The sequence below is a fragment of the Epinephelus fuscoguttatus genome, linkage group LG4, assembly GCF_011397635.1.
Source record: "Epinephelus fuscoguttatus linkage group LG4, E.fuscoguttatus.final_Chr_v1".
Lineage (NCBI taxonomy): Eukaryota > Metazoa > Chordata > Actinopteri > Perciformes > Serranidae > Epinephelus > Epinephelus fuscoguttatus.
In genome coordinates, this window is record NC_064755.1 from 27,326,956 (window position 1) to 27,352,243 (window position 25,288).

Below are 25,288 nucleotides of genomic sequence, written 5' to 3' on the forward strand. Positions count from 1 at the left end.
AATTAATCTTAGATTAAAAAGCCTATCAAAGCCTCAAAACAATTAAAGAGTAAGGTAAGATTTCCCCTGGGCTGGCACTTTTATTTTAATAGAGTGTTCAGGTGATTATCATACTTTGATGCAGCACTGTGATTAATGCAGACACACTTTTAAATGAGCTGTTCTCTCTTGCACAAAAAAAGGTAGAGGAAGCACAAGCCTGATAATGACCTCACTGACTTTTTGGGTTACTTTTCTCATTTCCTTATGCAGGCAGTCATAGTACACTACTTCACTGAGTGGGTCTGTGAATGTTGCATTTAGTTGGAATCTGAATTTTAAGGGTTTATTTGCACTCTCTTTGGTTGAAAAGGCATTTCGGGTTACTCCAGTTGGAGTTGTTCACACTGTCAATAAAGCTTTGGATTTATCTTAAGGCAACAATGACTTTTAATTAAGATGTTGGTGTTGATGACAGTCGAGGTGTAACAGGCCATACCCGTTCAATAATCGATGGATAGGCAGATGGAGGAGATGGCTGCTCGATTTGAATTTGCGCTTTTGACGTGAGGAGACGCCTCAAGTGGGACCACCGTCTGTTCACTGACATGGACTTCTGCTCTCAAGCAAAATGCATTTTCATATTTAGATTTTACTGCATGTTTCTGACATTGATCTAAGATGTTTAATCCAACAGGAAAATAAATCAGCGGTATATATATATATATATATATATATATATATATATATATATATATGGTAAAAGTATCATTTTGTAATCATTTTTTATTATATTTATTATATTTCAGCTGAAGAAAAAATAAAGGTTTCACATTTTCATTTTTAAATACCATGTGACAAAAAAAACCATGATGATATTTTTGCATTTAGGATCAAATTATTGCTTTAATAAACCAGACATATTATTATTATTATTTCCAAATTACGCGCCGGGTGCCGCCTGTTTTCAAACATCTTCCTCTCTCGAAATGACTGAATAATTATGGACAAATTGTCATTAGCTCAGTCCCACTGAAGTCAATAGGACCAACAGGAACGTGTCCTGTTACCTTCATCAATATTACATCAGCGCTGGGCGCCGCGCGTGCTGCCAGATGAAAACGCTTCACCCAAAGCTTTATTGACTTTAAAAAGTTAAACGTCCGTCGCTTATGGCGCGAGACATTGTTCCTCTGTCTGATCCTTTTTCTTCCTTTCAGCTCGAGAAAAAAAAATCTGAGCGCAGATCACACGGTGACCTTTGGAGCAGCTGCTTATTGTCAAAACGCATGTAGGCGAGGTGTAGCTTGTAAGCGATGAATCCGTGGGAACTCGGCACATGTTGAAGGCCTGCACGCCGTATTCACCAGCGGGCCCTGACTTCATGCACACAACAATGTGTCGGTGGGTCCCTGCTGTTTTTTTAGCGGAATGCCAAATCCCACTGCAGCCTCCTCCGTGCATAATGTCAGGAACATTGCGTTTTTTTAAATGCAAAAGAATTAATTAAATGCATTATGTTGGACACAATAGGCTGCGGAGTAATGAAAGATTAATGCATTTAAATAATTCAGAGTGTATTTAAACATATAGGCTGCATTTAACAACGTCTTTAGTTAGTTTTATTATTTGATGATAGACAACACTGTGTCCATATGTGCAGACCTGCAGGCTGCTATAAGACCAAACACTCCAAACCATCTTCATTGGTCATGAATCCATAGTTAATGCAGACTGTGTGTGTGTGTGTGTGTGTGTGTGAGTGGGAGTGCCTCGCCATAAGTTTTGCCGTCACTTGATTGCTGTGTGTGTCGTAGAGGGGGCTGTACCTACTACAGTCTGCCTGCCATGTGGACGCTGCTGCTGCTGCTGCTGCTGCTTGTGGCGCAACACAAACCATCCGCACACACCGACAGCGGAGCAGAGAGAGAGGAGGCACAGTGAGCAGGAGGGAGGCGGTGCTGCACGGACAACTGCGTCCCACTCCTAAAGCAAACACCTTTACATCCTCCAACTCAGACTATAGACTTGTGATCGCTCCGACTTTCACTTGATCACAGCTTTCTCATTCACGACGGAGGGGAGCTGCGCGGACATTGAAGGTGAGTTTGGGAAACTGATTTCGACAGTAGTGCAGTCTGTGTTTGTGTCATGACTTAAGTCCTTCTATTAAAACGTTTTTACGCACAGTTTGTTGGAATTATAAGATGGACTTATTTAGAATTTAGGCGTGATGTTAACAGAGTTTTAAGTACTATATCAATCGCCATTCGACATATTACAATCATATTTCTTATTCAGGGTCTGTTTTTATTCTTGGTGATTAGTCTAAAAATAAAAAATCACCTCCATGCAACTTTATTTTAAAAAAAGATAAAGGCCTGTAAATGCATGCACACCCTTTTTCTTTTTATCAGATTGAGCTATCTGCTATCAGCCTCCATTAAATGATTATTACAAAGCTCTATTTGAAGCTGTTTTTACTTTGACCACATCTCACATTTTAATGTCAAACGTCGCCCCCGCAGCCTCCAGGCCTACAAGGATGGACTCCATACCTGCGGGACGAGACTCCAGCTCCTCGCCAAGCTCCAAACAAGAACTTTCCTACCCGAGCACCAAGAACCTGAAGCCCAACCAGGTCGGGGAGACGGTGCTGTACGGAATACCGATCGTGTCTTTGGTGATAGATGGCCAGGAGAGACTTTGCCTTGCACAGATATCTAACACGCTGCTGAAGACTTACAGCTATAACGAGATACACAATCGACGCGTGGCGCTGGGGATCACCTGCGTCCAGTGCACCCCTGTCCAGCTGGAGATCCTGCGGAGAGCCGGTGCGATGCCGATCTCCTCCAGGCGCTGCGGGATGATCACTAAACGGGAGGCCGAGAGACTTTGTAAGTCGTTCCTGGGAGCTCATGCGCCGCCTAAACTTCCAGAAAATTTTGCTTTTGATGTTTCCCACGAATGCGCGTGGGGGAGTCGAGGCAACTTCATCCCGGCCAGATACAACAGCTCCAGGGCCAAGTGCATCAAGTGCTCCTATTGCAACATGTATTTTTCTCCAAATAAATTCATATTTCATTCACATCGCACGCCAGAGTCCAAGTACACGCAACCAGATGCAGCTAATTTTAATTCTTGGAGGCGGCATCTGAAATTATCAGATAAAGGCACTGCGGTAGATATTCAACACGCATGGGAAGATGTGAAGGCCATGTTCAATGGGGGCAGTCGCAAGAGGACGCTGCCAGGCAGCGGGTCAGATCATGGATCTTCCTTAAAATCACACAACCGTCCCCGAGACTCACCCGAGATCCCTGCAAAAATCCTCAGCTGCGAGGACAACCGGGGCGGCATGACGAGCACACGCAGCTACCCGGTCATCCCGGTGCCCAGTAAAGGTTTTGGGATGCTGCAGAAGATCCCACCGCCGCTCTTCCCTCATCCGTACGGCTTCCCAGCTTTCGGCCTGTGCCAGAAGAAAGACGACAGTATGATGGGAGAGCAGAGCAAAGCGGGCCTCCCGGGTGTCCTGTGGCCTGGTACCAAGGACAGCGCCTACCACTCCTTCCCCATGTTCTGGCCCGCGGCGGGCGCGCTGCCCATGTCTCCGTACCCCCAGACTCAGCACAAACCCCCACCAGAGCTGCTGTGTCCCCCCAGACAGACTGACATGGACATATCTGAGCACAGCGACCGCAGCACCAACACATCCAAAGACAGCATGGTTGAAAACGACCGGTGCTCCAGCACTCAGTCCACGCGTAACGAAGACGACAAGTCAGGAGACGAGGCGAGGCCGCTGGAGGGGATAACCCTCGCGCCCCGGAAAATCAGCTACGTCTCCGCGTTCAGACCCGTCATTAAAGACGCCGACTGCATCGCCAAGCTGTACGGCAACAGAGGCGCGTACAACGGGTGTCGCACCGGCTATTTATCGCCCGATTTTTTAAGTGAGAGCTCAAGTTACCGCTCCATGTCCCCCTGCGTGGACAGCGACGGCGACCCGGACGTGGATGTGGAGACAAATAAAACACCAGAGGAGGAGGAGGGCTGCCGGCCTCTGTCCTCGGTGTGTCCCCGGACTCCTCCCGGCTTGGCTCACACTGTTTCCCCAAACGACTCAGACTCCAAGAGCCTGCAGGAGAGCAGTGTGGTTGACTCCCAGAAAATGAGCGTGCACGTGGCCCAGTCCTCTGACAGAGAACTGCAGAACAAGCACTTATCAGAAACCCTCATAGCTGCGTCTTTCACTGAAGTGAGTGACTTATAAGTGAGAAACAGTGGCGATAAATACAAGCTGTAATATTTCTCTAAAAGTTTCCTGCAAGTGGGTTTCTTTCCTTGACTTGTGTGTATTTTTTTAAAACAGATAAATCTGTGTGTTATTGTGGGGAAATGTGTCTTTTATGTTTAACCAGTGTAACAGTAGCAACAAACAGCATGTTCACAACATTTAGGAAAAAATATAAATCAACCCTTTAAATAAAAATATATACACTTCAGCATTAAGTATATTTTTAATTATTATTTTTAGAATTTATTTTAATTGTTTATAATTATTCTACAAAGCCTCTTGTAATTTTTAAGAGCTCAAAGAAGTGGTGATTGTGTTTTCTTTAGGTGTACACACCGGAGAGGGGTGAGCTGCAACAAAGGAGCAGTCCGTATCAGTTCAGACCTGCGAATTACCAGACTGGAGTACTTACAACAAATGGTTAGACATTTTTTTATGCTTTTGTAAAAGCATTTCGCTTTAAGGAAAAAAAAGAAAAGAAAAAAGAAAAGGGGGTAAACGTTACATCGATTTATTTTCTCTTAAGATGAGAGTGCAAGTAAAGAGGAGCCGTCTTCTACAGTGGAGGAGATCGAAACGAAATCTTTTAATGAACAAAGCAGCGAGGAGACCCAGCGAGAGCCGGATGAGGGTAAGTTACACCGAGGTCAGCGATTAGGATTTATTTTCCTCTGTTAAAAACTTTTTTTTAAAAAAATTACAAAAAAATGGGTCTACTTTATTGCAGATAGGAAAATATAATTTATTTTCTGTGCATTCAGGCGAGGACGCGCCAGCCAGAGCTCTGCCAACACAAAGAGCCATAGAAAGTCTGGCAAAAGGTAAGACCATGTCTTACTGTTAGATAAAATAATTGGCAGATAATAAGCCTCTTAAAAACATTATTATCATTATTATTATAAATTTAGACTTTATAATAATTAAGACATTTTTACTGAATTTAAAGAAAATTGGACAATTCCTCCAGTTATTTTTATTTCTATGTTTTACCTTAAGGGAAATTCTTTCTCATGTGTCCCAAAATATATATATATATATATATATATATATATATATATATATATATATATATATATATATATATATATATATAAAGACAACTTTTTTTTTTTTACTGCAGGCCCAGGAAGACCTGCTCTGAATAGTGACTGTAAATGATGATGGTGTCCTCATCACTGTCATTAAAAATAGAAAACTGTCCTAGAAGGAAGATGATGCAAAAGCCTGCTGTACCTGTCCTCCTCCAACGTCCTCTATTTTTGTCTGCTTTTTTTAGAAGAACTACAGAAGCAGCTCTTAGAGCAAGTTGAGCTGAGGAAAAAGCTGGAACGTGAATTTCAAAACTTGAAAGGTAAGCTAAATTCTGCCACAGTGCTTTTTTCCCCCCACCCACTATTTCATTTGGTTTTTATCACCACATCAGTTGATTGGCGAGAGAGAGACTCAGAAGTCTTTCTGGTGCATGTTAAGTGTTGCTCTTCTGTCACTTTTGTGATTCGGGCCAAAACATGAACCCTTGGCATGCCATGACCAAAACCCACCTCAGCTGTGGCATGCATGTGCTCTTCTCTGTGGAGCAAAATTCTTTTACAGGGCATCATTCTTCCAGAAATACTAAGTGGTTCAGGGGCACACTCCCCCTGGGAGGAGATGCTTTCAGAACCCCTTTTAACAATGATGTGATTTTAACCTTCTGTCCAAAAACATTCATGCATCTTTTGAAAATAGGAAAGGAAGTGCAGATATTTTGGGGCTCAGTTTAATTTACAGAAACCCTGATTCAGTGAGCACACATACATGTTTGAAGTAAATATGGACACACAAATGTAAAAAAGGTTAACGTAAAAAAGGGAGGGGGGGTGTTCATGCCATAGCTGAAGAGAATGTCAGTTTAACTAAATATCAGAATTGGTGTTAAGCTTCTCTGAATGGCAACGCAGTTAAATATGTGACAAAAATTTCCTTCTGCATGCATACATTCAGTACATCACTTATATATGCACAGCTTATATGACTTTACTTAAAAAAAACTCCTCACTGGGGCTGTAAAGATCATAATTCTTAATGTGAAAATGCATCTGAGTCCAGGAGAAGCAGGTGAACTCAGGTGAATTGCAGGACAAAAACACCACTCACACTCTGACCGCTGCAGCATTTTTACCTGACAATAACTCTGTAACACCTTCTCTCCAAAATGCTTGAAAACAACTCCTTTCACACTCTGTTTTGCTAAAAAAGCCATCTGAGAATCTCATTAAAATGGAGACTGGATGCACTGCACAGAACTGCTGCACCAGAGCAGTGGAAAAAAAGAAATCAACAGAAGTCTAGTGTAACATTTAACTGAACTAAAATCTCAGATGTACAGACAGGAAAAAAAACAAAGGACCCCGTCATGTTGTACAAAGGTATAGAAAGTCTAAATCTAAGTAAAATAGGTGACATTACTAGGCCAGTGCATGTAATCCAGATTCATCAGTTTGGGGTGTAAATAAACATCATACGCTTACAGTTTATGGGATAATTTTACCAGCAAAAATATCTCAAATATGACTTGTTTGAAAGGATTTGCGTCACCTTTGTGCAACTTTACACATATCAAACAAAGAGGGATGTCTTAGAAATTTAAAAATTATCCATAAATTCACTTCATATGTATTTGGGGGTTCTGGATATTATTGTTCCCTCACTTTCTAACAGTGTGATATCAGTTCCCGGTGATTACGAAAACCTGTGTGGTGGATTTAAGTTGAATACACAAGAACATTTTTCTTTACACATGCATATTTGGATCCAACTATTGGGAATTTGATTTACACAGAGCATAATCAGGTGCAAGACAGCATTGGACACTTGGTGAAAATGCCTTTATTCTACATTAATTCCACATTTTTATTCCACTTGATTCACTCTGAAGAGACTGAGGTGTGTTAAATGATAAAGTCTAATCTTAGTGTGCAAACAAGACACAATTATAATACTGGCGAAAGCATGTTGATTACAACATCAACAAATATGTCTCAAAAAGGTCCTGACAAAAAAACATATTTAGACTTTTATTAGGAAGTTTAGCTTAAATAAAAGAGGATCAGAGTACTTTTGCAAACTGCTTTTCCATTTACACTTCATAATTTAAACTCTTGGAGCTGCGTTCATCCAAATTTTCTGAAACCCAGCGATGAGACTGTAATTTATACAAAGTATTATTTATTTACAAGTAATTATCTTAACCATGCTAATCTCTAATCTTCACTATAAAACATAAATGTAAGTATTTTCACACCAGTGTTTGCTGCAATTATGAGCCTTGCAGTTTGTCCCTTGATTGTCGCTTTATCTTGAGAGTAGCGCCCTCTAGAGGCTGGTTAACCGTCGGACTGGACCTGTGTAATGTTATCAGTGTTATCAATCTACTAAAATTAAGAATTTATAGGGAGGATTTCATCCAACTAAGCTCATATACCCTTTGTTATTTTTTATATGTTAATGTGAATATTTAAAACAAATGTCAGACCAGCAAACGTGTATAATTTGCAGTATTTTCGGGGTCCAACTGGCTAAATTAAAGCTTTTTGTGTGCGTAAAATTAGGTTTTTATTGATTGTCGTGGTGTTTGTTTGCTTTATTTGTATGTTTGTTTGTTTTTTTGGTTTAAATGGGGGCTCACCCACCACATCACTGACTCGAATCTGTGCCTGCCATTTGTTCCTCAGATAATTTTCAGGATCAGATGAAGAGGGAGCTTTCCTATAGGGAGGAGATGGTTCAGCAGCTCCACATCGTCAGAGGTGAGAGAAATAAAGCAGAGGCAGCGGATACAGCAGCGGGGATTTACAGATTTACTGTGGCGTGTTTGCCGACGTGATTGATGACAGCCTATATGCTCAAAATGCTCTGTGTATACAGGATACCAGGGATCTGCGTGGGCTGTCTGTGGGCTCTCAGTTACTGTTTTGATACGCAAAGTGCCCTGTTATATTCACGTGAATCACTTGCACTTAACACTTGCTGGATTTTCTCACACTTAAGTTGTGATCAAACTGTTCATTTCCACATGTTAATTAAATAAAGACATGGACCTATAACATACAGGCCGAGTGGAAATGACAAATAAAACATGACATTTGTTTTTGAGATTTTATACCTAGGGTTAGTGAGCATCTGCGTCTTTATGTCATCCGGTTTTAGAAGCTTTATGCAACGAGCTGCACCAAAAAAGAGAAACTTGTTATGCAGTTTAGCAGAAATTAAAAGTAATTGTTGTAAAAGCAGCCTGGGTGATGATGATGATTATATTCCTGCACCCATAGGCTCATAGAGACAATTAACTATCACACATTCAACACCTCTTTTTTGCAGCATTGCCTCGACTCAATTAATCCTATTATTGAGTGTACCTCAAACATGCCTGATGCAAATGCATATATTATGTGTTGCACCTTAATATAAAGCTCAATAAGATCGATATACCCTCACGTGCACGTACACTATTGATTGTTTTATCTCCTTCTTCATAGAAGCTCACGACGCTTTACACCATTTCTCGTGTAAGATGTTGACTCCTCGCCACTGCAGCGGATCCTGCACCTTCAAATCTCCTCTGCTCCCACCCTGAGTCACATCACAACACATTTATATGACAGAAAAAAAACTAAAGGACACATCTACAGCTTCTGTCAAAATATATTTAAAAAAATCTCCGAGGAATCAAGTTGAATGAACTTGTACTTGTAATATTTTAAAATGTGTATCTCCACCCTCAGCATTTATGTAACCACCTGGCATACAGTGTAATTTGTTTTACTGAAATGATACCATTGATATTATTTGTGGCAAAGTGCAATGACAATGTATGTATCTTGTAATAGTTATAGGTTGTTATTTCCTTATTTTTGCGTTGTCAATAATAGCAGCTTTGACTAGCCAATTCATTGCTCCTTATCCTCTCAGTATTGTGAGTTAGCCTACTACTTTTGCTGTGTTCTTCTTTGTAGGCCAACAGCTTCCTTTGGGTGTTATGCACTTTAAACAGATGATGGGACTTACCATTAAAAAAAGCTTGTGCATTGAAATAGGCCTACAATATAATGATTTGTAGCGGTCAAACCATGCCTATTGTTTGTTTCTGAAGACTTACAAAACACAGAAGTTAGTAGGCTACATTAGTACACACCCGCGAACATGTAAGTAGCGACATATTCTATTAAGAGTAGCCTATTTGTTCATGTAATATTTGTTTTCATCGCTAATGAATAAACAATTTTATTAAAAGAAATACATGTTCTTGCTCTCAGTGTTGTCAAAAATAGTTCTCTTTTAGTTTTAGACATTTATCTTTAGCAGTGAATTTCAGTCTTTGAATTTATGTGCAACTTTCACCTTCATGTGATTACTGAGGCAAATGATAGACGTTTGATTGGCGCAGAAAAAAAAGAAAATATCCACAAGAAAACACCTTAAATCAGGCAGTACCAAGCGAAAAAATACAACCAATGATTATATTGATTAATATTTATCTGATTAATTGAGAGATTGTTTAGACGAGAGAATGTCAGAGTTCCCAGATCCTGAGATGACATCTATAAGTTGTAGTTTTTTTCGCATCAACAACCCCAAAACGCAAATAACCTGTATTTAATATTCAGTTATATAAAACAGAGAAAGATATAATACTCACGTTAGTGAACCAGTAAATATTTGCAATTTGTGCTTGGTAAATTATGTAAATGATTAACTGGTTCTCAAAATATTTGGCCATTCATTTTCTGTCAATCAACTCATCAAATAGGCCTTAGCGATTAATCGTTACAGCTCGAGATAAGATAGAATATAACCACATTTAAAAACACACACATAATTTTTTAATCTGGAGCCTACCTACAGGGGCGTAGCAAATTCTGGGCCCTATGCGAAACGAGTCTCCTCTGTTTCATTTATTTATTTATTCACCTATTTATTCACAAATTCTTCTTTTTCTTTTTTGGTACCTGAGTTGCCAGTCTTGGAGAAAGACATGATTAAAATGTTTGTGCTTCAGCAGGGAAGCAGTCACTCATTTGCTGCATTTAGACACAAATCCTTGTGCAGGGCGGACTAAAATATTTTGTGCCCTAAAGGGGTGAGAGGGGCCTCAGACAACTTGCACAATTTTTTACACAAAGTTTGATCTTTCAACCGATTTATTCACCTAATTTTAATTTAGTTAGAGCGCTATCTACCTCAAAATAAAGAATTGCAAACAAAACCAGACTTTTCATTGTAGACTTCTCGAGGGCTCCCCTCCAGGGATAATCTTTATGTTTACGTACTATAGGCCGATGCAGAAGTTAGCATTACACTGGTTCCCTCATCAAACAGCCTATGGGATTTTTCCATTGGATTTTTGGATTATTGCCAAAAATAAACTCAGTGGCAAACAAACATTTACACATTTTGTTCAGCAAGATAATCTCTTTAAAAATGAACTCCAATTTTATGATTACTGAAGCCTAAATGTAATCGCCATTAGTAAAAAGCTAACGCTAAACTACACTAAGGTCGCATGACCTAAAGCCACCACCATAACAAGAATGTAAAGCCATGTTCTGCATGGCTCAGCATGATGACATTCTTTAGCCTAACTTAGCGACTTGTTAGCAACCGCCATTTTTAAGACAAGTAGAAGCTTCAAAGTTCATGAGTGCGATATTTACTGACGTATTTTAAGTCGTAGGACAAAATGTGAAAGTCTCTTAAGCTTGTGTTAACTACAGACCTGATTTCAGGCATCTAACCAAATACCCATTCAAAAAACCTATCGACTTTGACACGAAGGAAATGTGTGTGGCAAAATGCTAACTCATTGCCAGGTTTTAGGACTCATTCCTGGCCCTGGATAATTAGTCCCTCTTTCCTGTCTACTTAACCACTCAGTTTTATTTTTGTGTATTTTTATATGAACAGAACAAATTCCTCAAATAAATTAAATGCTGTTTCAGTGGTAGGCACTAGGTAGTACTAGTAAAGCACCCTTGACTTCCATTGTGTAGTTTTCTGTGTTGCTGCAGCGCCCCCTGCTGCCTCCAGCGAAGAGACGACACAATTTTGAATCTGCTCTGTCCCTTGAGGATGGCTGTTGCGCATGCGCACCTAATGTAACAAGATGGCGGAGAGTGCGGAACTGAAGGTAAAGCGAGTCCCTACATTAGCTTGACAAATAGACGTTTCACACAGTGAGATTTGAATTTCAGACCTTAGCACCATTGTTACTTGGCAGTAGTGACCCGATGAATGTGTTATCAAAGCATTTAATACCAAAACAGCAGAGCAGTGGAGGCCAGACTAACTGTTAGCTGGCTGGCTAGCTCGCTAGCATTAGCTTTGTTATTGTTGCCGACGTTCCGTTAGGCTGCCTCTGCTGTGCGGCTCACCTACAGATAAGGCCAGATATCGCTTTTAGTGACCTATGAAAACCATATTCATGTCAACGTTCAATTCCTAACGGCACTGTAGTGTTAGCCACCTGACATTACCAGTAGTTCACCGGGCGGACCGCAATGTCTGTTTGAAATTGGGCTCTGTCTATTCCCTGGAAGACAAGCGCAGTTTAGCTTCCATTAGCGTTATTTCTGATTTGATGTGACGGTTGTCCACGAAATATATTCACTATCCACAGTGTGGTTTATTGTAATGTAACTCATGTTGGCGATTGTTGTTCAAACACATGACATAAAGTAAATATTGCAACATTAGGTTTTCTTGAAGGCAGATTATACCGGCATCATACAGGCGCTGTTAGCTAGTTTATGCTAACTCTACGCTGTCTCCTCCCCACCTTCTGCTCTCTTAATGTTGGTAATTAATTATTAATTGACAGAAAACACTCTTTGTGAAACGCTTTTATATTGATCTGCTCACTTCCTAAACAAATCTCTGCACTGTTGACACTCCTACTTTGTCTCATCCTATGAGCTGTATTTTACACAGTGCAAAAGCCACTTTACATATGCTCATCAAAGTTTAGCTCATTTATTAACTACATCTAAATGTATCACTTGGTATGTGACACTACATTTTAATAACAGGCCAGATATCAAGTGTCATCAGGATGTTTATAGAAACTAATAAAGCGGATTGCCAGTTACATTTGCACTTCCTATTTGCTGGTCGTCTTTTTACTGCAAACATTAAATGTTTCATTAGTTATTCATAAGAGATTAGCATACATTAGGTGGACAGAAGGGCATGAGTACATGTGCAGTATGATGTAACATAATGCAGCAGAAACGCTGCTTTTGTTGGGATTAAAATGTGTTGTTTTTATTGCCTTTGTGTCACAGAGATGTTGATCCAAGGCTTTGTTCATTTATAAGGTTTGTGATGTTGCTTTATCAGACTGCATTACACTGTACTTTGCTGAGAATGAAAAAACAGTGTCATTCGATTGTACTATGTTATTAGATGCTTCTATTATTTTGACATTCTCCAACAACAAAATAACAGGATCACTGCACAGTGTAATGTACTCTAATAGAACATCGCAAATCACTTTCTCAGAAATTGAATTAACACCTCTCTGACACTGTCTCAAGAAAAGTTCTCTGAGATATTGAATTTCATTATTTAGTACAGACACTCATGTTATTGAGTCCACACCCTGTATTATCACTTGCAGCATGTGGCGATGCTTTATGGATGAAAGCTTTGAAAAGCTGTTTGATTATAAGACATGTGCTGTTGTTACTTCTCGCCAAAAGGCCATCTCTGCCAAAGTCATCTCAGAGTGACTGTGTTTGTTGAATATACTGTATGATGAAGCTCTTGATGTTAATCTTTCATTGAGATACAAGCCGGACGAAGGCCAAGGAAATTATATTAATCTTCCTGCTCCAAGCATGTCTCAAAAATTAAATATTATGGGTGTGGGCGACTTGCAACCTAGTAAAGGATTTTAATGACGTACAGAAGAAAGTCAGGCACGCTTTTGTAATGTTTTAAATTAAAAGAAACCTGTTTCTTTACATCAGAATAGGAAGTTATGTTTTTCAGAGAATAATAGCTCATTCTCCCCACTCTTTATTTCCTACCAGCAAATGGTAATGAGCCTTCGAGTTTCGGAGCTCCAAGTGTTGTTGGGATATGCAGGACGGAATAAGCACGGGCGCAAACACGAACTTTTGACCAAAGCTCTCCACCTACTCAAGGCCGGTTGCAGTCCTGCAGTGCAGATGAAGATCAAAGAGCTCTACAGACGGCGCTTCCCAACCAAAATGGTTTCGCCAGTGGACCTGGCTCTGCCCGGTGTTCATTCTGCCTCTAGCCTGCCTGCTAGCCTTGCCCAGCTGGGATTTGACAGCCACGGCTCCCCATCGCCTCTGCTGCCTGTTTCTTTACTTGGGCCTAAGCATGAGCTAAGTCTGCCTCACCTCCCCTCTGCCCTGCACCCTGTACACCCAGATGTCAAGCTCCAGAGATTGCCATTCTACGACGTTCTGGATGAGCTCATTAAGCCAACCAGCCTGGGTGAGTTCATCGCTACCTGCTCAGCTCTGTGTGAAGTGATGACACTTCTTCCTCTTCTACATACTGATGAAGTATTGTGACCACGGATACCTGAACCATGACTCAGTTAAAGTTCAGTATGAGTTGATTAGTGCCTTGTGACTTCTATAGGTTCCCTCTCTGACTATCATGTTCTGTTCCTGGTGTCTTTTTTTTCCTGTAGCCTCAGACAACAGTCAGCGGTTCCAGGAAGCATGTTATGCTTTTGCATTAACACCACAGCAAGTTCAACAGATCAGCAGCTCCATGTAAGTGAGAAACTTTTTGGTAAGAGATGAGAGGGGAGAAGAAATAATACTGTGAGAGCATTGTAACTACCAAACCATTTTCTTTGTACTGTTTACATGATTCAGAAAGCAGGTATTGTCCTAACACAGCAGGCAGTACGAATAATTTGTTATTAAGTTGTTGTTATTAAATTGTGTTGACCAGCCTGAAATGACTTCTTGTTTTATTCTTTAGGGACATATCTGGGACCAAATGTGACTTTGCTGTTCAAGTCCAATTAAGGTATGTCAAACATACTTTTCTTAAGAGCATAACTTTCTCTATTAACCAAGAAATAGTGAGTAGTGGGTCTGTGTTTTGACCAGTAGTAGCCATGTCACCTGTGTACATATTGTAATTTCAGTCTCTCTTTTTAAGGTTTCAGTCTGACTTTCAGATTCAGACATAAGACCTTCACCCAATATTAAACTTTAACTTAAGTTATTTATTAAGGTAGAGTTATTAGTGATGATTATGACAAAGACAGGAATCTAGATTAGTTACAATGAGAACAGATAAATAATATTTTTATTATAATAATACTGAACAATACAGGCAAAGTGCTGTATTGGCAAAAACTTGATTCAAAGCATTGGTGTCATTTGCACCCACACACTTAAAAATTTGCTTGCAGTTAAACTCCAAGAGTATAGTTTATGATAATTTACAGGCAAGCAACTGTGTCCCTTAACTTGCTTTAAGACCATACATAAAATAATCAAACTAAACAGACACTTTGTTGGCATTGTTTTACTTGCGAAGAAATACCAAATGACATAAAGAAAACTGACATTCTTCTTAGTTGCAGAATTAAATACTCACTGTATGGATGAATGCCATCCTTTAAGAGGTGCTCTCCTATATCATAGATGGAGGTGGCTGTACTTGACACAACTGAAATGGTAAAATAAGCAAGCAAGCCAACCTTTTTTGTGAAAGTGGCAACTTTACAGAAACAAATTGCTTTTTGAGATTTGTCCCTCAACATTAGGTCTCACCGCTTACGTAATGCGCCTTCTTTATTTTCAGATTTTGTTTATCAGAGACAAGCTGTCCCCAGGAGGATCATTTCCCCCCTAATCTGTGTGTGAAGGTGAACGGCAAACCGTGTAATCTCCCGGTGAGTCCAGACAGTTTATCAGTCTATCTCGTCACAATATCTGTGTATCACAACACGAGTTACTGAGAATTGAGGTCACTGATGTTTGATGTTTTGTCTGCAGGGATATCTTCCTCCAACCAAAAATGGAGTTGAACCAAAAAGGCCCAGTCGCCCCATCAACATAACCTCTCTAGTCCGACTGTCCACCACAGTCCCCAACACAATTGTGGTGTCATGGACTTCAGAAATTGGGAGGGTAAGAAGATCCAGGCTAAGCTTAATGAACCAATTTCTCACTACTCATTAAAGAGGATATACGTCATCTCAGTGTAACTTGTTTTTGCTCACTTTGTCAGAGTTTCTCCATGGCTGTTTATCTGGTAAGACAGCAGTCGTCTGCAGTGTTGTTGCAAAGACTACGGGCCAAAGGAATTAGGAACCCTGACCACTCGAGAGCTCTGAGTAAGTTGCCTCTTTATTTTTAGTAAGAACATGTGTAGATACTACATCTGTTAGGGAGTAGGAATAACAAAAAATAACTTCTTTCATATAGTAACTCCTGTGCATTTTCTGTGGCCTGTTTGACCACAGTCACAACAAATTGAAAGTCCTGGGAAATAAACTAAGGACTCTAAAAAAAGGAACTAAGTTCTGCAAAGTTCCCAAAAGATTTCCTGGAAAAGTTAGTTTGCTTGTTCCACAACAGTTCTTGCATACACATAAAACATTTTCCTCTATGGTATATTTATATATTGGTTTTACCGTATTATGTCAAGTTATACAAGTCTGACGTTTCTCTTTACACTGTTGTATCTGTGTGTACTGACCAAGAATTATTTCTGGGGGAGTTTGGGATCCTGTTTAACAAATGAACATATTACACACTTTGATTCAACAGTCATAATTCTTGTATTTAATTTTTGTGTTTTTGTTTTTTTTTCTTGCAGTCAAAGAGAAATTAACAGCTGATCCAGAGAGTGAGATCGCCACCACCAGTCTACGAGTCTCTCTCCTGTGTCCTGTAAATACTCCAATATCATGTTCATTTTAAAAAGTAGTGTGTGTATTGTTATTGTTGGTGATGGAGTATATTAACTCAGTTTTTCTGATTATACTACTTTCACCTAAGTATTATTTTGAATTCAGGACTTACACTTGAAACAGAGCATTTTTTAACAAAGGTTTTCTTCTTTTACATAGATAAAGAATCTCAATACCTCTTCCACTACTGGTTACTGTATAGTAGCTAGTTGTGAGAAGTATACATAGTAACCTGGAGAATACACGTAGAACCAGTTAAACCAGTTTATTAGCCTATTAATGGGTCAACAATAAAGTAACACACGATTCTAATTACACAGTGAATTTTTAAATCACCAGACAGACAAAAGGTATTTCTCCATATACCGTACACTTCATTAGAGCACAGTTGCTACAACAAATCCGTCGTTATAAAACAAACTGGTGTTTGATGCAGTTCTGAGGTGACATTTATTTTGCTGTTTTTCTTTTAAAGCTGGGGAAGATGAGGCTGACAATCCCTTGTCGATCGATGACCTGCTCTCACCTCCAGTGCTTCGATGCTACACTTTACATCCAAATGAATGAAAAAAAGCCAACCTGGGTGTGTCCAGTCTGTGATAAGAAGGCACCGTATGAGCACCTCATTATAGACGGGTGAGCACAACACGTCACACATTCCTACACACATTATTGTCACGCTGGATAATGAGGTAATTTACCTGGTGGTAGCTGAGATGAAGGATAGAATAATTGCTGCTGTCAAAGCTTCCGAGAGAAGATCTGTCTTCGTGGCATTATAAAACACTCCGAGGTGTCTGATAAGTCTTCAAACTCATGAACCTATTGCCTTAGTTCCTGCTTCATATTTCATTGTCTCATTTGTGCCTGAAGACGACACCAAAGCAGCCCCACGTCTTGATTTTTTTAGAAGTTCTGTTTGGTCTGAGCGCCTAGATAGGAATTGCATCATTAAAAAGTGCAAATACACTCAAGTACTAAAGTGTATGTAATTCTGGTTGCAAAGTTGCCAAACTGTATTGAAATGTCATGATGCTTTCACAGGTTGTTCATGGAAATCTTGAATAGCTGTTCTGACTGTGATGAAATCCAGTTCAAAGAAGATGGAAACTGGGCCCCTATGAGGTCGAAGAAAGAGGTGCAGGAAGTGTCTGCGTCGTACAATGGCGTAGACAGCGGTATGTATCTGGCACACTTAAGATTCTTTGAGTGTACTCATTCATTGTGATTTGTGAGCAAAGTGTGAGCTAACTGCTCCTTCTGTAGATTCGTCTCGGACAGACACACACGAGCAGAAACGGGGATCGTCTAACGACAACAACAAGAAAGTTGATGTGATTGACCTGACACTGGATAGCTCCTCAGAGGACGAGCTAGACGATGAGCCGCCTCCTAAAAGGCCCTGTCCCTCGCTGTCACCTGTCTCTCCACCTCCAAACAAGGGGTGAGTCTCTAAACCACAAACAGGAAGTGAGAGCATCATAAACAGATGTATTTAGGATCTCTGTGCTCAGCTCTGTCATGTTACTTCTTTTGTCTCTAAGGCTGTGTCCACACTAACTTCATTTAAAACACTATTGCTATGTTTCCGCCTAGCATTTACACTACTTGTAAGAGACTTGCAAATTGTAGCCTTTGAAACAGAGACCTGAAATGCTGCTGAATCTATTTTAGTTTGAATCTATTTTAGTTTGAAAACTCCGGCGTTGCGTTTTCAAGTGGGTGTACAGAAACAGAGACTTTTGAAAACAATAAGGTAGACATCCATATTGGCCTTCTGATTGGGTCTTGTCAGTCTACTGTATTTGCTTTGCAATGATTTCCAATTCGTTTTCCAGCACCTTGACAGCTTTATACTCATGTGGCTTGTAGTAACAGTTCAAAGAAAATAAATCTCTGGCCCTACATTTCACTGTTGTCATTCTTCCTTCATAGTTTTCATCTGCAACTAGGCAACCAACTACAGAGTAGACAACCTGCTTCCTGTTTACACCAATACGCTCATGCTCACGTGATACGCACAGGCATGTTAAGGCCAGTTCACGGTTTCTTGTGTTTCAGCAAGAGCCCACTTTGGTCTGTGTGACGTGAATGTCATCATCCACCCATGTCTGCAAGGGCCCGTACAGACCCCTATGCAGACATCAGGATGCAGCTCAGTTTTTGTGACTGCCTATTAAGGATAGCAACCACGGCAACTGTGCATCTTCCAATCTCTTTTTCCACACTGGTCCAGTCCAAAACACTGCAGTCAAGCCAGGTGCAGCCGCTGTACCATGGGGAAGTTTTAAGTTGGATATTTGACAGATTTCACTCCAGACCCAAAAGCAGCTTCTTAGTTTCACTTTCACCCAGCGTTGGCAGTAGATAAGCTCACCTCCCGACCTTCTCATTCACTGCCAGGGACTGACATGGACTTTCAGTTTTACTATGACTATCACAGCGTGCGTGTCCGCGTGACTGCAGCTATCCGCGGACATTCACTGTGGAAAGTATGTCCGAGCCTTTGGTATTGAGGGAGATTATTTCTGAAACTGTGCTTAAACTGTGGTGTCTGTGTGTGGATGTTGCCTAACCTGATGTGGTGTTGTTTCCCCTCAGAGTACTGAACCTACACAGCCAGGCCTCACCTGTGAGCAGAGCTCCCAGCATGCCCCCGGTGGAGACCAGCTACATTCCTCCGCCTCCTCCTCTTATCCAGGACTATCGCTACTATCATCACACAGCTAGCGACCTGCCAGGTACACTTGTCACTTGTCTTAAAGGATAGATTCAGAGACTAATACAATACTCACGCCTGTATCTATGTTGAAAAGGTTATTGACCACAGTTATCATTTCTTCTGTTCATACTGGCTGTGGAGCAATATGTCTTCTAAAGCTTGTCCTCGGCTAAAGCTGACATGATGCCTCAGCAGTCCGAGTCTGCTGAATCATTTGGGGATCTTTCATAGTTACAGGCTTTGTGTTTACTTCCTGAGACGTGGTGAAGGGACATGCCCTGACTTGTTGCTGGGACAAAACCTCAGCAGTAAACCCGATCACGTGACTGTCAGGAGGAAGACACCCACTTGATTCAATTAACTCAGTCCGCTAAAGCCTCGTATTAGCTTAAGATGAGTGTTGGCATGGAAACACGACTGTGGATAATGTGCCCAATCTCTTTAAGCTCGACTTTTCAGTGTCAGTGTGAGACACTTGCATCCCACTAACTTCCTGTGACTCTTATTAGTATTGCGTGTGAGGTCTGCAAGCATTCACAACCTATGTTGTTCTACAGCAAAAAATTCTGTATTCTTATTATTCCGCCCACTTTTTTGGCACGCTACTCCTTCCACATTTTTCAACATAGAAACTTCATGCAAACATCAAAATATTCATCTTAATGAGGCTCATTTTCCCCATTCAAATAAATGGACTGTGTGTTCAAACTTGACACAAATTTATGCTTTTACATTCATTTTCAACTCCTCGTTCATACAGTCATGTAGAAACTCCATTCAGACTTTAAAATGTTCCATGTGGGGTGTACATTCTGGCTTGTATTCAGCTTTCAAATCCCATTCAAACATCTTGAAATATTCATACTTAAAAATGCCCTTTTCAGGTTTTTACATTGGTTTGTTTTGGACGTAATGTTCAGAGCTATATTGCCCTACAAAGGCAAACTGCAGTAAGTACGCTAACACTGAACTGAGAAAAATGGCTTCAGTGTTTTTTGACTGTTCAGCCAAATGTGTTGTAGGTAGAAAAATAGGAATACACTTATTAAGTAGCTGTAGTAACTGCACTCTGTCTTTGTATTACCCTCAGCAGCTGTATAGGTAATGCAAAGGCAAAGTGCAGAAACTACAGTTTTAGTGTCTTATCTTTTTCAGTATTAGGAAAACTGTTTTAATCTCTTACTAGATTCAATTTATGTTTGTTAATTTATAGATGTCTGTTTTAAAAATATTTAGCAGCCCTCAAGTATCATTATGTTGTAATAATCACTTCATCAGGTTTGACTTAAATTAAGATTACCTGACATCCTCTTCATCACAGATTAAAATCAGTTATTTTGTCATTGGCATCACAAATACGATTCACTATAATACACTTAACTGTGACGTTTTTTCTTGGTCCACCCAAAGCAGAGTGCAGTAGCTACATTTACTGCGGTTTGCCTGGGTTTTGGCTGAATTTTGTAGTGACTGCAATTTTTACCCCGTTTTCTCAAGAACAGAACAAGATTGAACCAGGAAATTGTGTCGCAACATAAAACAGACATCCAAGGTTTAATTAAAGTCAAAACCCGGTTTCGACCAAAATTGTAGTTACTGCGGTTAGCCTTTGTGAGGCTATATAGTGTGGGACTCAACTGTCAGAGTGTCAAGCGCTTCTAAAACACTAACTTGCTGTCACACCCACAATTTTCACTCAACATACATCATTTTTGGTGAAAATGGAGTAAAACCTGTGCTCTTTCAAACAACGTTGATATGGAAGCAATCAGACTTACACATTTGGCACAGTCAACCTGAAAGTGAAAGCAACTCCACTTACTGTTTCCATTGAATTCAATGTTGAGCAGCACTAGAAATCTGTGGAGGACAGCAGAACGTACCAGTTTTTTAACCTGCTTAAGACTTTCAGTTTACCGTCAGCTTTTCAAAGAATATTAAATATTTCACATTTTTCATGTATAATGGTTATTATTTAACTTTTTGATGACATTCATACTAATTGAACCCCTTACCACTCTTCCAACTACTCTAATTACTTCACAGTTTTACACATTTAAGGCAGCCTTACAGTGTAGCGTCAGCTTTTCAACAACCCTTAAAACATTCCACACAATGAGTATCATTCAGCTTTTCATTGATATTCATACTAATTAAGCCCATTCTTACCAATTCACCCATTCTCACACATTTAAGCCAGCAACTTGCGTCAGCTTCTTAAAAACCTTCAAATATTCCACATATTGGCATCATCAAATTTTCTATTTCATTAATACTAATTAGACCTACTTCTACTTTTCCAACTATTCCTAACACTAAACCTTACTATTAGACATCAAAACTAGCAATTCAGTGTAGCATTAGCTTTTCAAGAAACCTTGAAATATTCCACATCATTAATACATTAATGGTATTATTAGACGTTTAAAGCCAGCTTTGCAGTGAAGCATCAGCTTTTCAGCATGCAGCACTCCCCTGCAAACTCCTCAGAAATTGTATTCTCTAGTTATTATTTGTCTTACTTTAATTCTGGGATAATTAGGCTCCTCTTTAAGTCTATATTTTCTAATATTTTGGCAAATTGGCACCATTAAAAGTATACTGAATTAGGTATTAGGTGTTCCTGTTTGTATTGTCCCCATTGATGTACAGATAGCTATTACTTTGATGTTGAAAAAAAATGTAAGTATTCTCAGGCGAGCACTGGAGTCATAAGGAGCATCTCTTTTCTCTGTGATTTCCAAGCGGTTTTATGAATGCATATTAGTTACAGACATTGGAGTGCAAGTGAAAGTGTTAGTTGCACTAAATTAAAGAATATGTAGATCATGTCTGTATGTTCAGAGTTATGAAGGAGTGCGAGTTTTGACGCAAATTGTGGCAGTCCAACACTTAACCTAACATACTTCCCCAAACACAGTGGTTGTTTTATGATTTTAGTCCACTGAGAATCAGCATCTCTGTGATTTGGGGTCGTATTTAGTTTTTCTTTGTTTCCTTCGTGCCTCATTTCTGCCTGTTTTTTGGTCATGAATTACAACGGCTGCGTTGGCAATTATGAATGACAGTATTGACAGCATTTTGGGTGCAGGAGGCTCATCTCGCTACTCGGCATGAAGACCCTTTTGTAAAAGAAGCAAGCTCATGAGATCAACAACATGTGACAGTGTTCTGTTTGTTTAACCTAAATTTTAAAGAAAAAAAGGAGGTTAACACTGTACATAACCGCCAGTGGTGCTGCTGTATAGTGTCAGCAATGAGAGATGGAGATAATGACAGTAAATTCAGGTAAAGTACAGATTTTGCTCATCCAGGCAAATGAGACACATAAAACACAGACATGGGTGCTTATTTCTAAATTACAAGAGGTCCCTAGGTAATACTAGTCCCATGTGAATACATCTGTAATCAGTGCTGCCGCTCAAACTGCTGCCTGTGTTGGTCAGAGGACCAGACTCCAAAGGAAGGGATCACTTCATAGCCAATGTGGGCAGTAGGAATGATTACAGCAACCCGTCCGTCTCTTCACATGTATACATAAGCCAATACAGGTTTTAACAAGTGAATCTATCTTTCAATATGGATGTTTGTTTCTTATTAAATTGGTATGTAACTGTAAATATTGGTAGTTTATATCCAGAATGAAGTAAATGGAGTCTTCTTCCTTTTCTTACAGATCTAAATTTCTTCTCCTTCCTCCAAGGCGACAATCAGGTATGTTTGTTCAAACAGCTGAACATAATCAACATCATATCACAGTGTGTTTATGTTTGGTTTTTGTGTTAATGGTCATTCTTTTCTGTACTATTAGCGCTACAACATGGTGATGGCTGCTGCAGCGTCAGCGTCAGCCTCAGAGGACCACGACCTGCTCCTCAACCGTTTCCTGCCCTATGGCTCCCCTCAGATGTTACGGGAGCAGCCGGGCACCCCAGGGAGCAGCACGCTGGCAGCCACCAACGGAGGCAGCAACAGTGGCAGCACCAGTAGTTTGGTGTCTTCCAGCAGTCTGCGGGACCGCGACAAAGACAGAGAGCGTGACAGAGACAGGGACAGCCACACCATCTCAGGATTGTCGAGGTCCTCGGTGGAAGCTGCGGCGGCGGCAGCCATTTACGGCTCCATATCTGACGTTATCTCTCTTGACTAAGATCCACACACAGAACTGAAAGACAAGGGAGACCTCGAGAACAGTTCTTTGTAAATAAGGAAGAGGAAGATGAAAGAATACAGTGCTATGTACAGAGAGGAAAATCTATTTTCAATTTTACTTATCATGTGTATATAAACTTAGGACGCTTCTTGTCCGGTGAGTTACTTCAGTTGATATTTTTCTGTGAATACTGAAGACTTTTTCACACCTCTTCATGTGGTCCTTTGATTATATTGTACCTTTTGTACCTGGTTTTTACGGTTTTGTTTCGATATTCCATGTCAATGGCATTATTTCAGTATAATGTTATGTGCACAGAGCCCAATGAGGTGACACCTTATGTAACATGATATTTAGAATATAAAGAAAATGGGCATTGTTATAGATGTACAAAAGGCAAGTCACAGCAAAACAGGAAAATGTGTAACACTTTCTTTATTTTCTAAATGGCATCATTTCTGTCAAACACGTTTTGACAGCAGAAAGATCTGGCCATTTTTGCCATCACTGTAGATTTTTCTGTAAGACATTCATGCTGTGGTCATAATATTTTTAAGGATTTATTTATGATGTAAGTTATGTTGGATGTATGCTGTTTTTTTAAAGAAGCATTCCTTATGCCTCTAGGAACTGTTGCCACTAGAATTGCAGAAGCAAACGCTAGATCCTTCTGTTGTCATTACTCTGCACTCTCTTCACCTGTTTCAGTCAATCAACTATGAACAATAGTGTATAGTTTAGACTGTACCTAAAATACATATGAATTGGGAGTAAGTCTGTATTGTAAGACCAGGCTTTTTCAGTGTGTGAATGAGTGGCACTAGTCCAGCAAGCAGCCTTCTTGTTGTGTATTTTCTTATAATTTTATTTTGCATTTTACACTTAAGTGGAAGCGGCCGGTCGACATGTTTCAAGACAGAGCAAGTGTCTCGTCCACTTGAGGTAATTCTTTAATTTGACATTTCATAATGTCTTTATGTTTGATTTTAGCACTTGCTTCTTTACATAAAGGCTGTGTGGAGCAGTGAAGCGTTCACAGTTGCGGCAAACACTTCAAGAGTAGTTTTCAGCTTTGCATGTCTCTGCAAATTACCTGAAAGCTCACCTGTGTGAGTGCTGTGCTGTTCCTGTGAGGCCACAGGATGCATTATCTTTTTTTGTCGTTAAGTGTATTTGCAACAGCCTACGAGACAACTGTGATAGCTTAGTCTTTGAGTGTATCACAACATGCATTTTGGCCCAGAAGTTAAAATCATTGAAGTTATTATGGACTCATCCCCCACCCTCTATTTTTCTTGACTTGTGCTTACGATTAGGATTATTTATTATCATATATATTTTCAGCATTTGTTTGATTCGTGGATATGCATTGCTGTCATTGTATGTGATATTTCTTTTGTAATTATATAATTAATGCTATTTAAAGATGTCATAGTTGCTTGACATGCATTGTAACATTTTCTGTTTGTTTTACTATCAGATGATGTCAATAACTCAATAGAGGCTTTGATCATTTTGAACCGCTACAAGGTCTACTGTGCTGTTTGATATTTGTAAGAATTAAACAGATATAAGAAAGTACTAACTTTGGAGTTGTTCTAAGGACAGTCCTGATTCAGCTGCATGTGTTCTTGTGTCACAGTGTGCACTCTGATTCAGTTTGTTCAGCAAAAGACAAGACTTTTGTTGTAAGGAAATGCTAACGCTAATGCCAGACTAATACATAGTTTGTCCACCAGAGAGCACTGACTGACATGGAATAGCAAAAAGAACATTTTTAAAAGGCTTCTCTGTTTCACTGTAAAACTGAATTATTTATGTATTATTATAGACAGAAGGAAATACTGTAGTCATTAATTGTAAAAAAAAATAATAATAATAATAATAATAATAATAACCTTTTATATTATTTCAACTTGAATTTATTGATCCTTCAAAAGCAAATTTAATCAGCTCCATGACAGATTGCCCTAAATCGTAATTACAGCGCACATTTTGAGTTTCCACAGCAGGAAAAGCACAGGTATAACAAATAGATGGCTCTGATTTATTTAAGTGTGTCAGTAAGCCAAACACTGGCACACCTAAATGGAACGCAGCCATCAGGGTCTATACAGACAGAGAGGTGTATAAATTGGAGGAACTCAACTGAGGCCTTTAGCGTTTAACTCTTTGTGTGTA

At 39.8% G+C, this 25,288-nt stretch overlaps 2 protein-coding genes across 2 annotated transcripts; both read left to right on the forward strand.

The window, feature by feature from the left end:
* The first annotated feature begins 1,869 nt into the window (after positions 1-1,869).
* skor1b (SKI family transcriptional corepressor 1b) lies at positions 1,870-9,469 on the forward strand. Its single transcript, XM_049575146.1, has 8 exons — positions 1,870-2,081; positions 2,508-4,243; positions 4,609-4,702; positions 4,809-4,913; positions 5,044-5,103; positions 5,559-5,633; positions 7,996-8,070; positions 8,800-9,469. Exons 2-8 carry the CDS (start codon positions 2,525-2,527, stop codon positions 8,895-8,897), a joined length of 2,226 nt encoding a protein of 741 aa, XP_049431103.1. The 5' UTR covers positions 1,870-2,081; positions 2,508-2,524; the 3' UTR covers positions 8,898-9,469.
* Positions 9,470-11,418: 1,949 nt separating this feature from the next.
* pias1b (protein inhibitor of activated STAT, 1b) lies at positions 11,419-24,692 on the forward strand. Its single transcript, XM_049574831.1, has 14 exons — positions 11,419-11,447; positions 13,351-13,783; positions 13,986-14,070; positions 14,285-14,332; positions 15,119-15,209; positions 15,313-15,447; positions 15,548-15,653; positions 16,139-16,212; positions 16,708-16,868; positions 17,277-17,410; positions 17,499-17,676; positions 18,834-18,973; positions 22,631-22,668; positions 22,766-24,692. The coding sequence occupies exons 1-14, from the start codon at positions 11,424-11,426 to the stop codon at positions 23,102-23,104; spliced, it is 1,986 nt and encodes a 661-aa protein (XP_049430788.1). The 5' UTR covers positions 11,419-11,423; the 3' UTR covers positions 23,105-24,692.
* Positions 24,693-25,288: the final 596 nt, after the last annotated feature.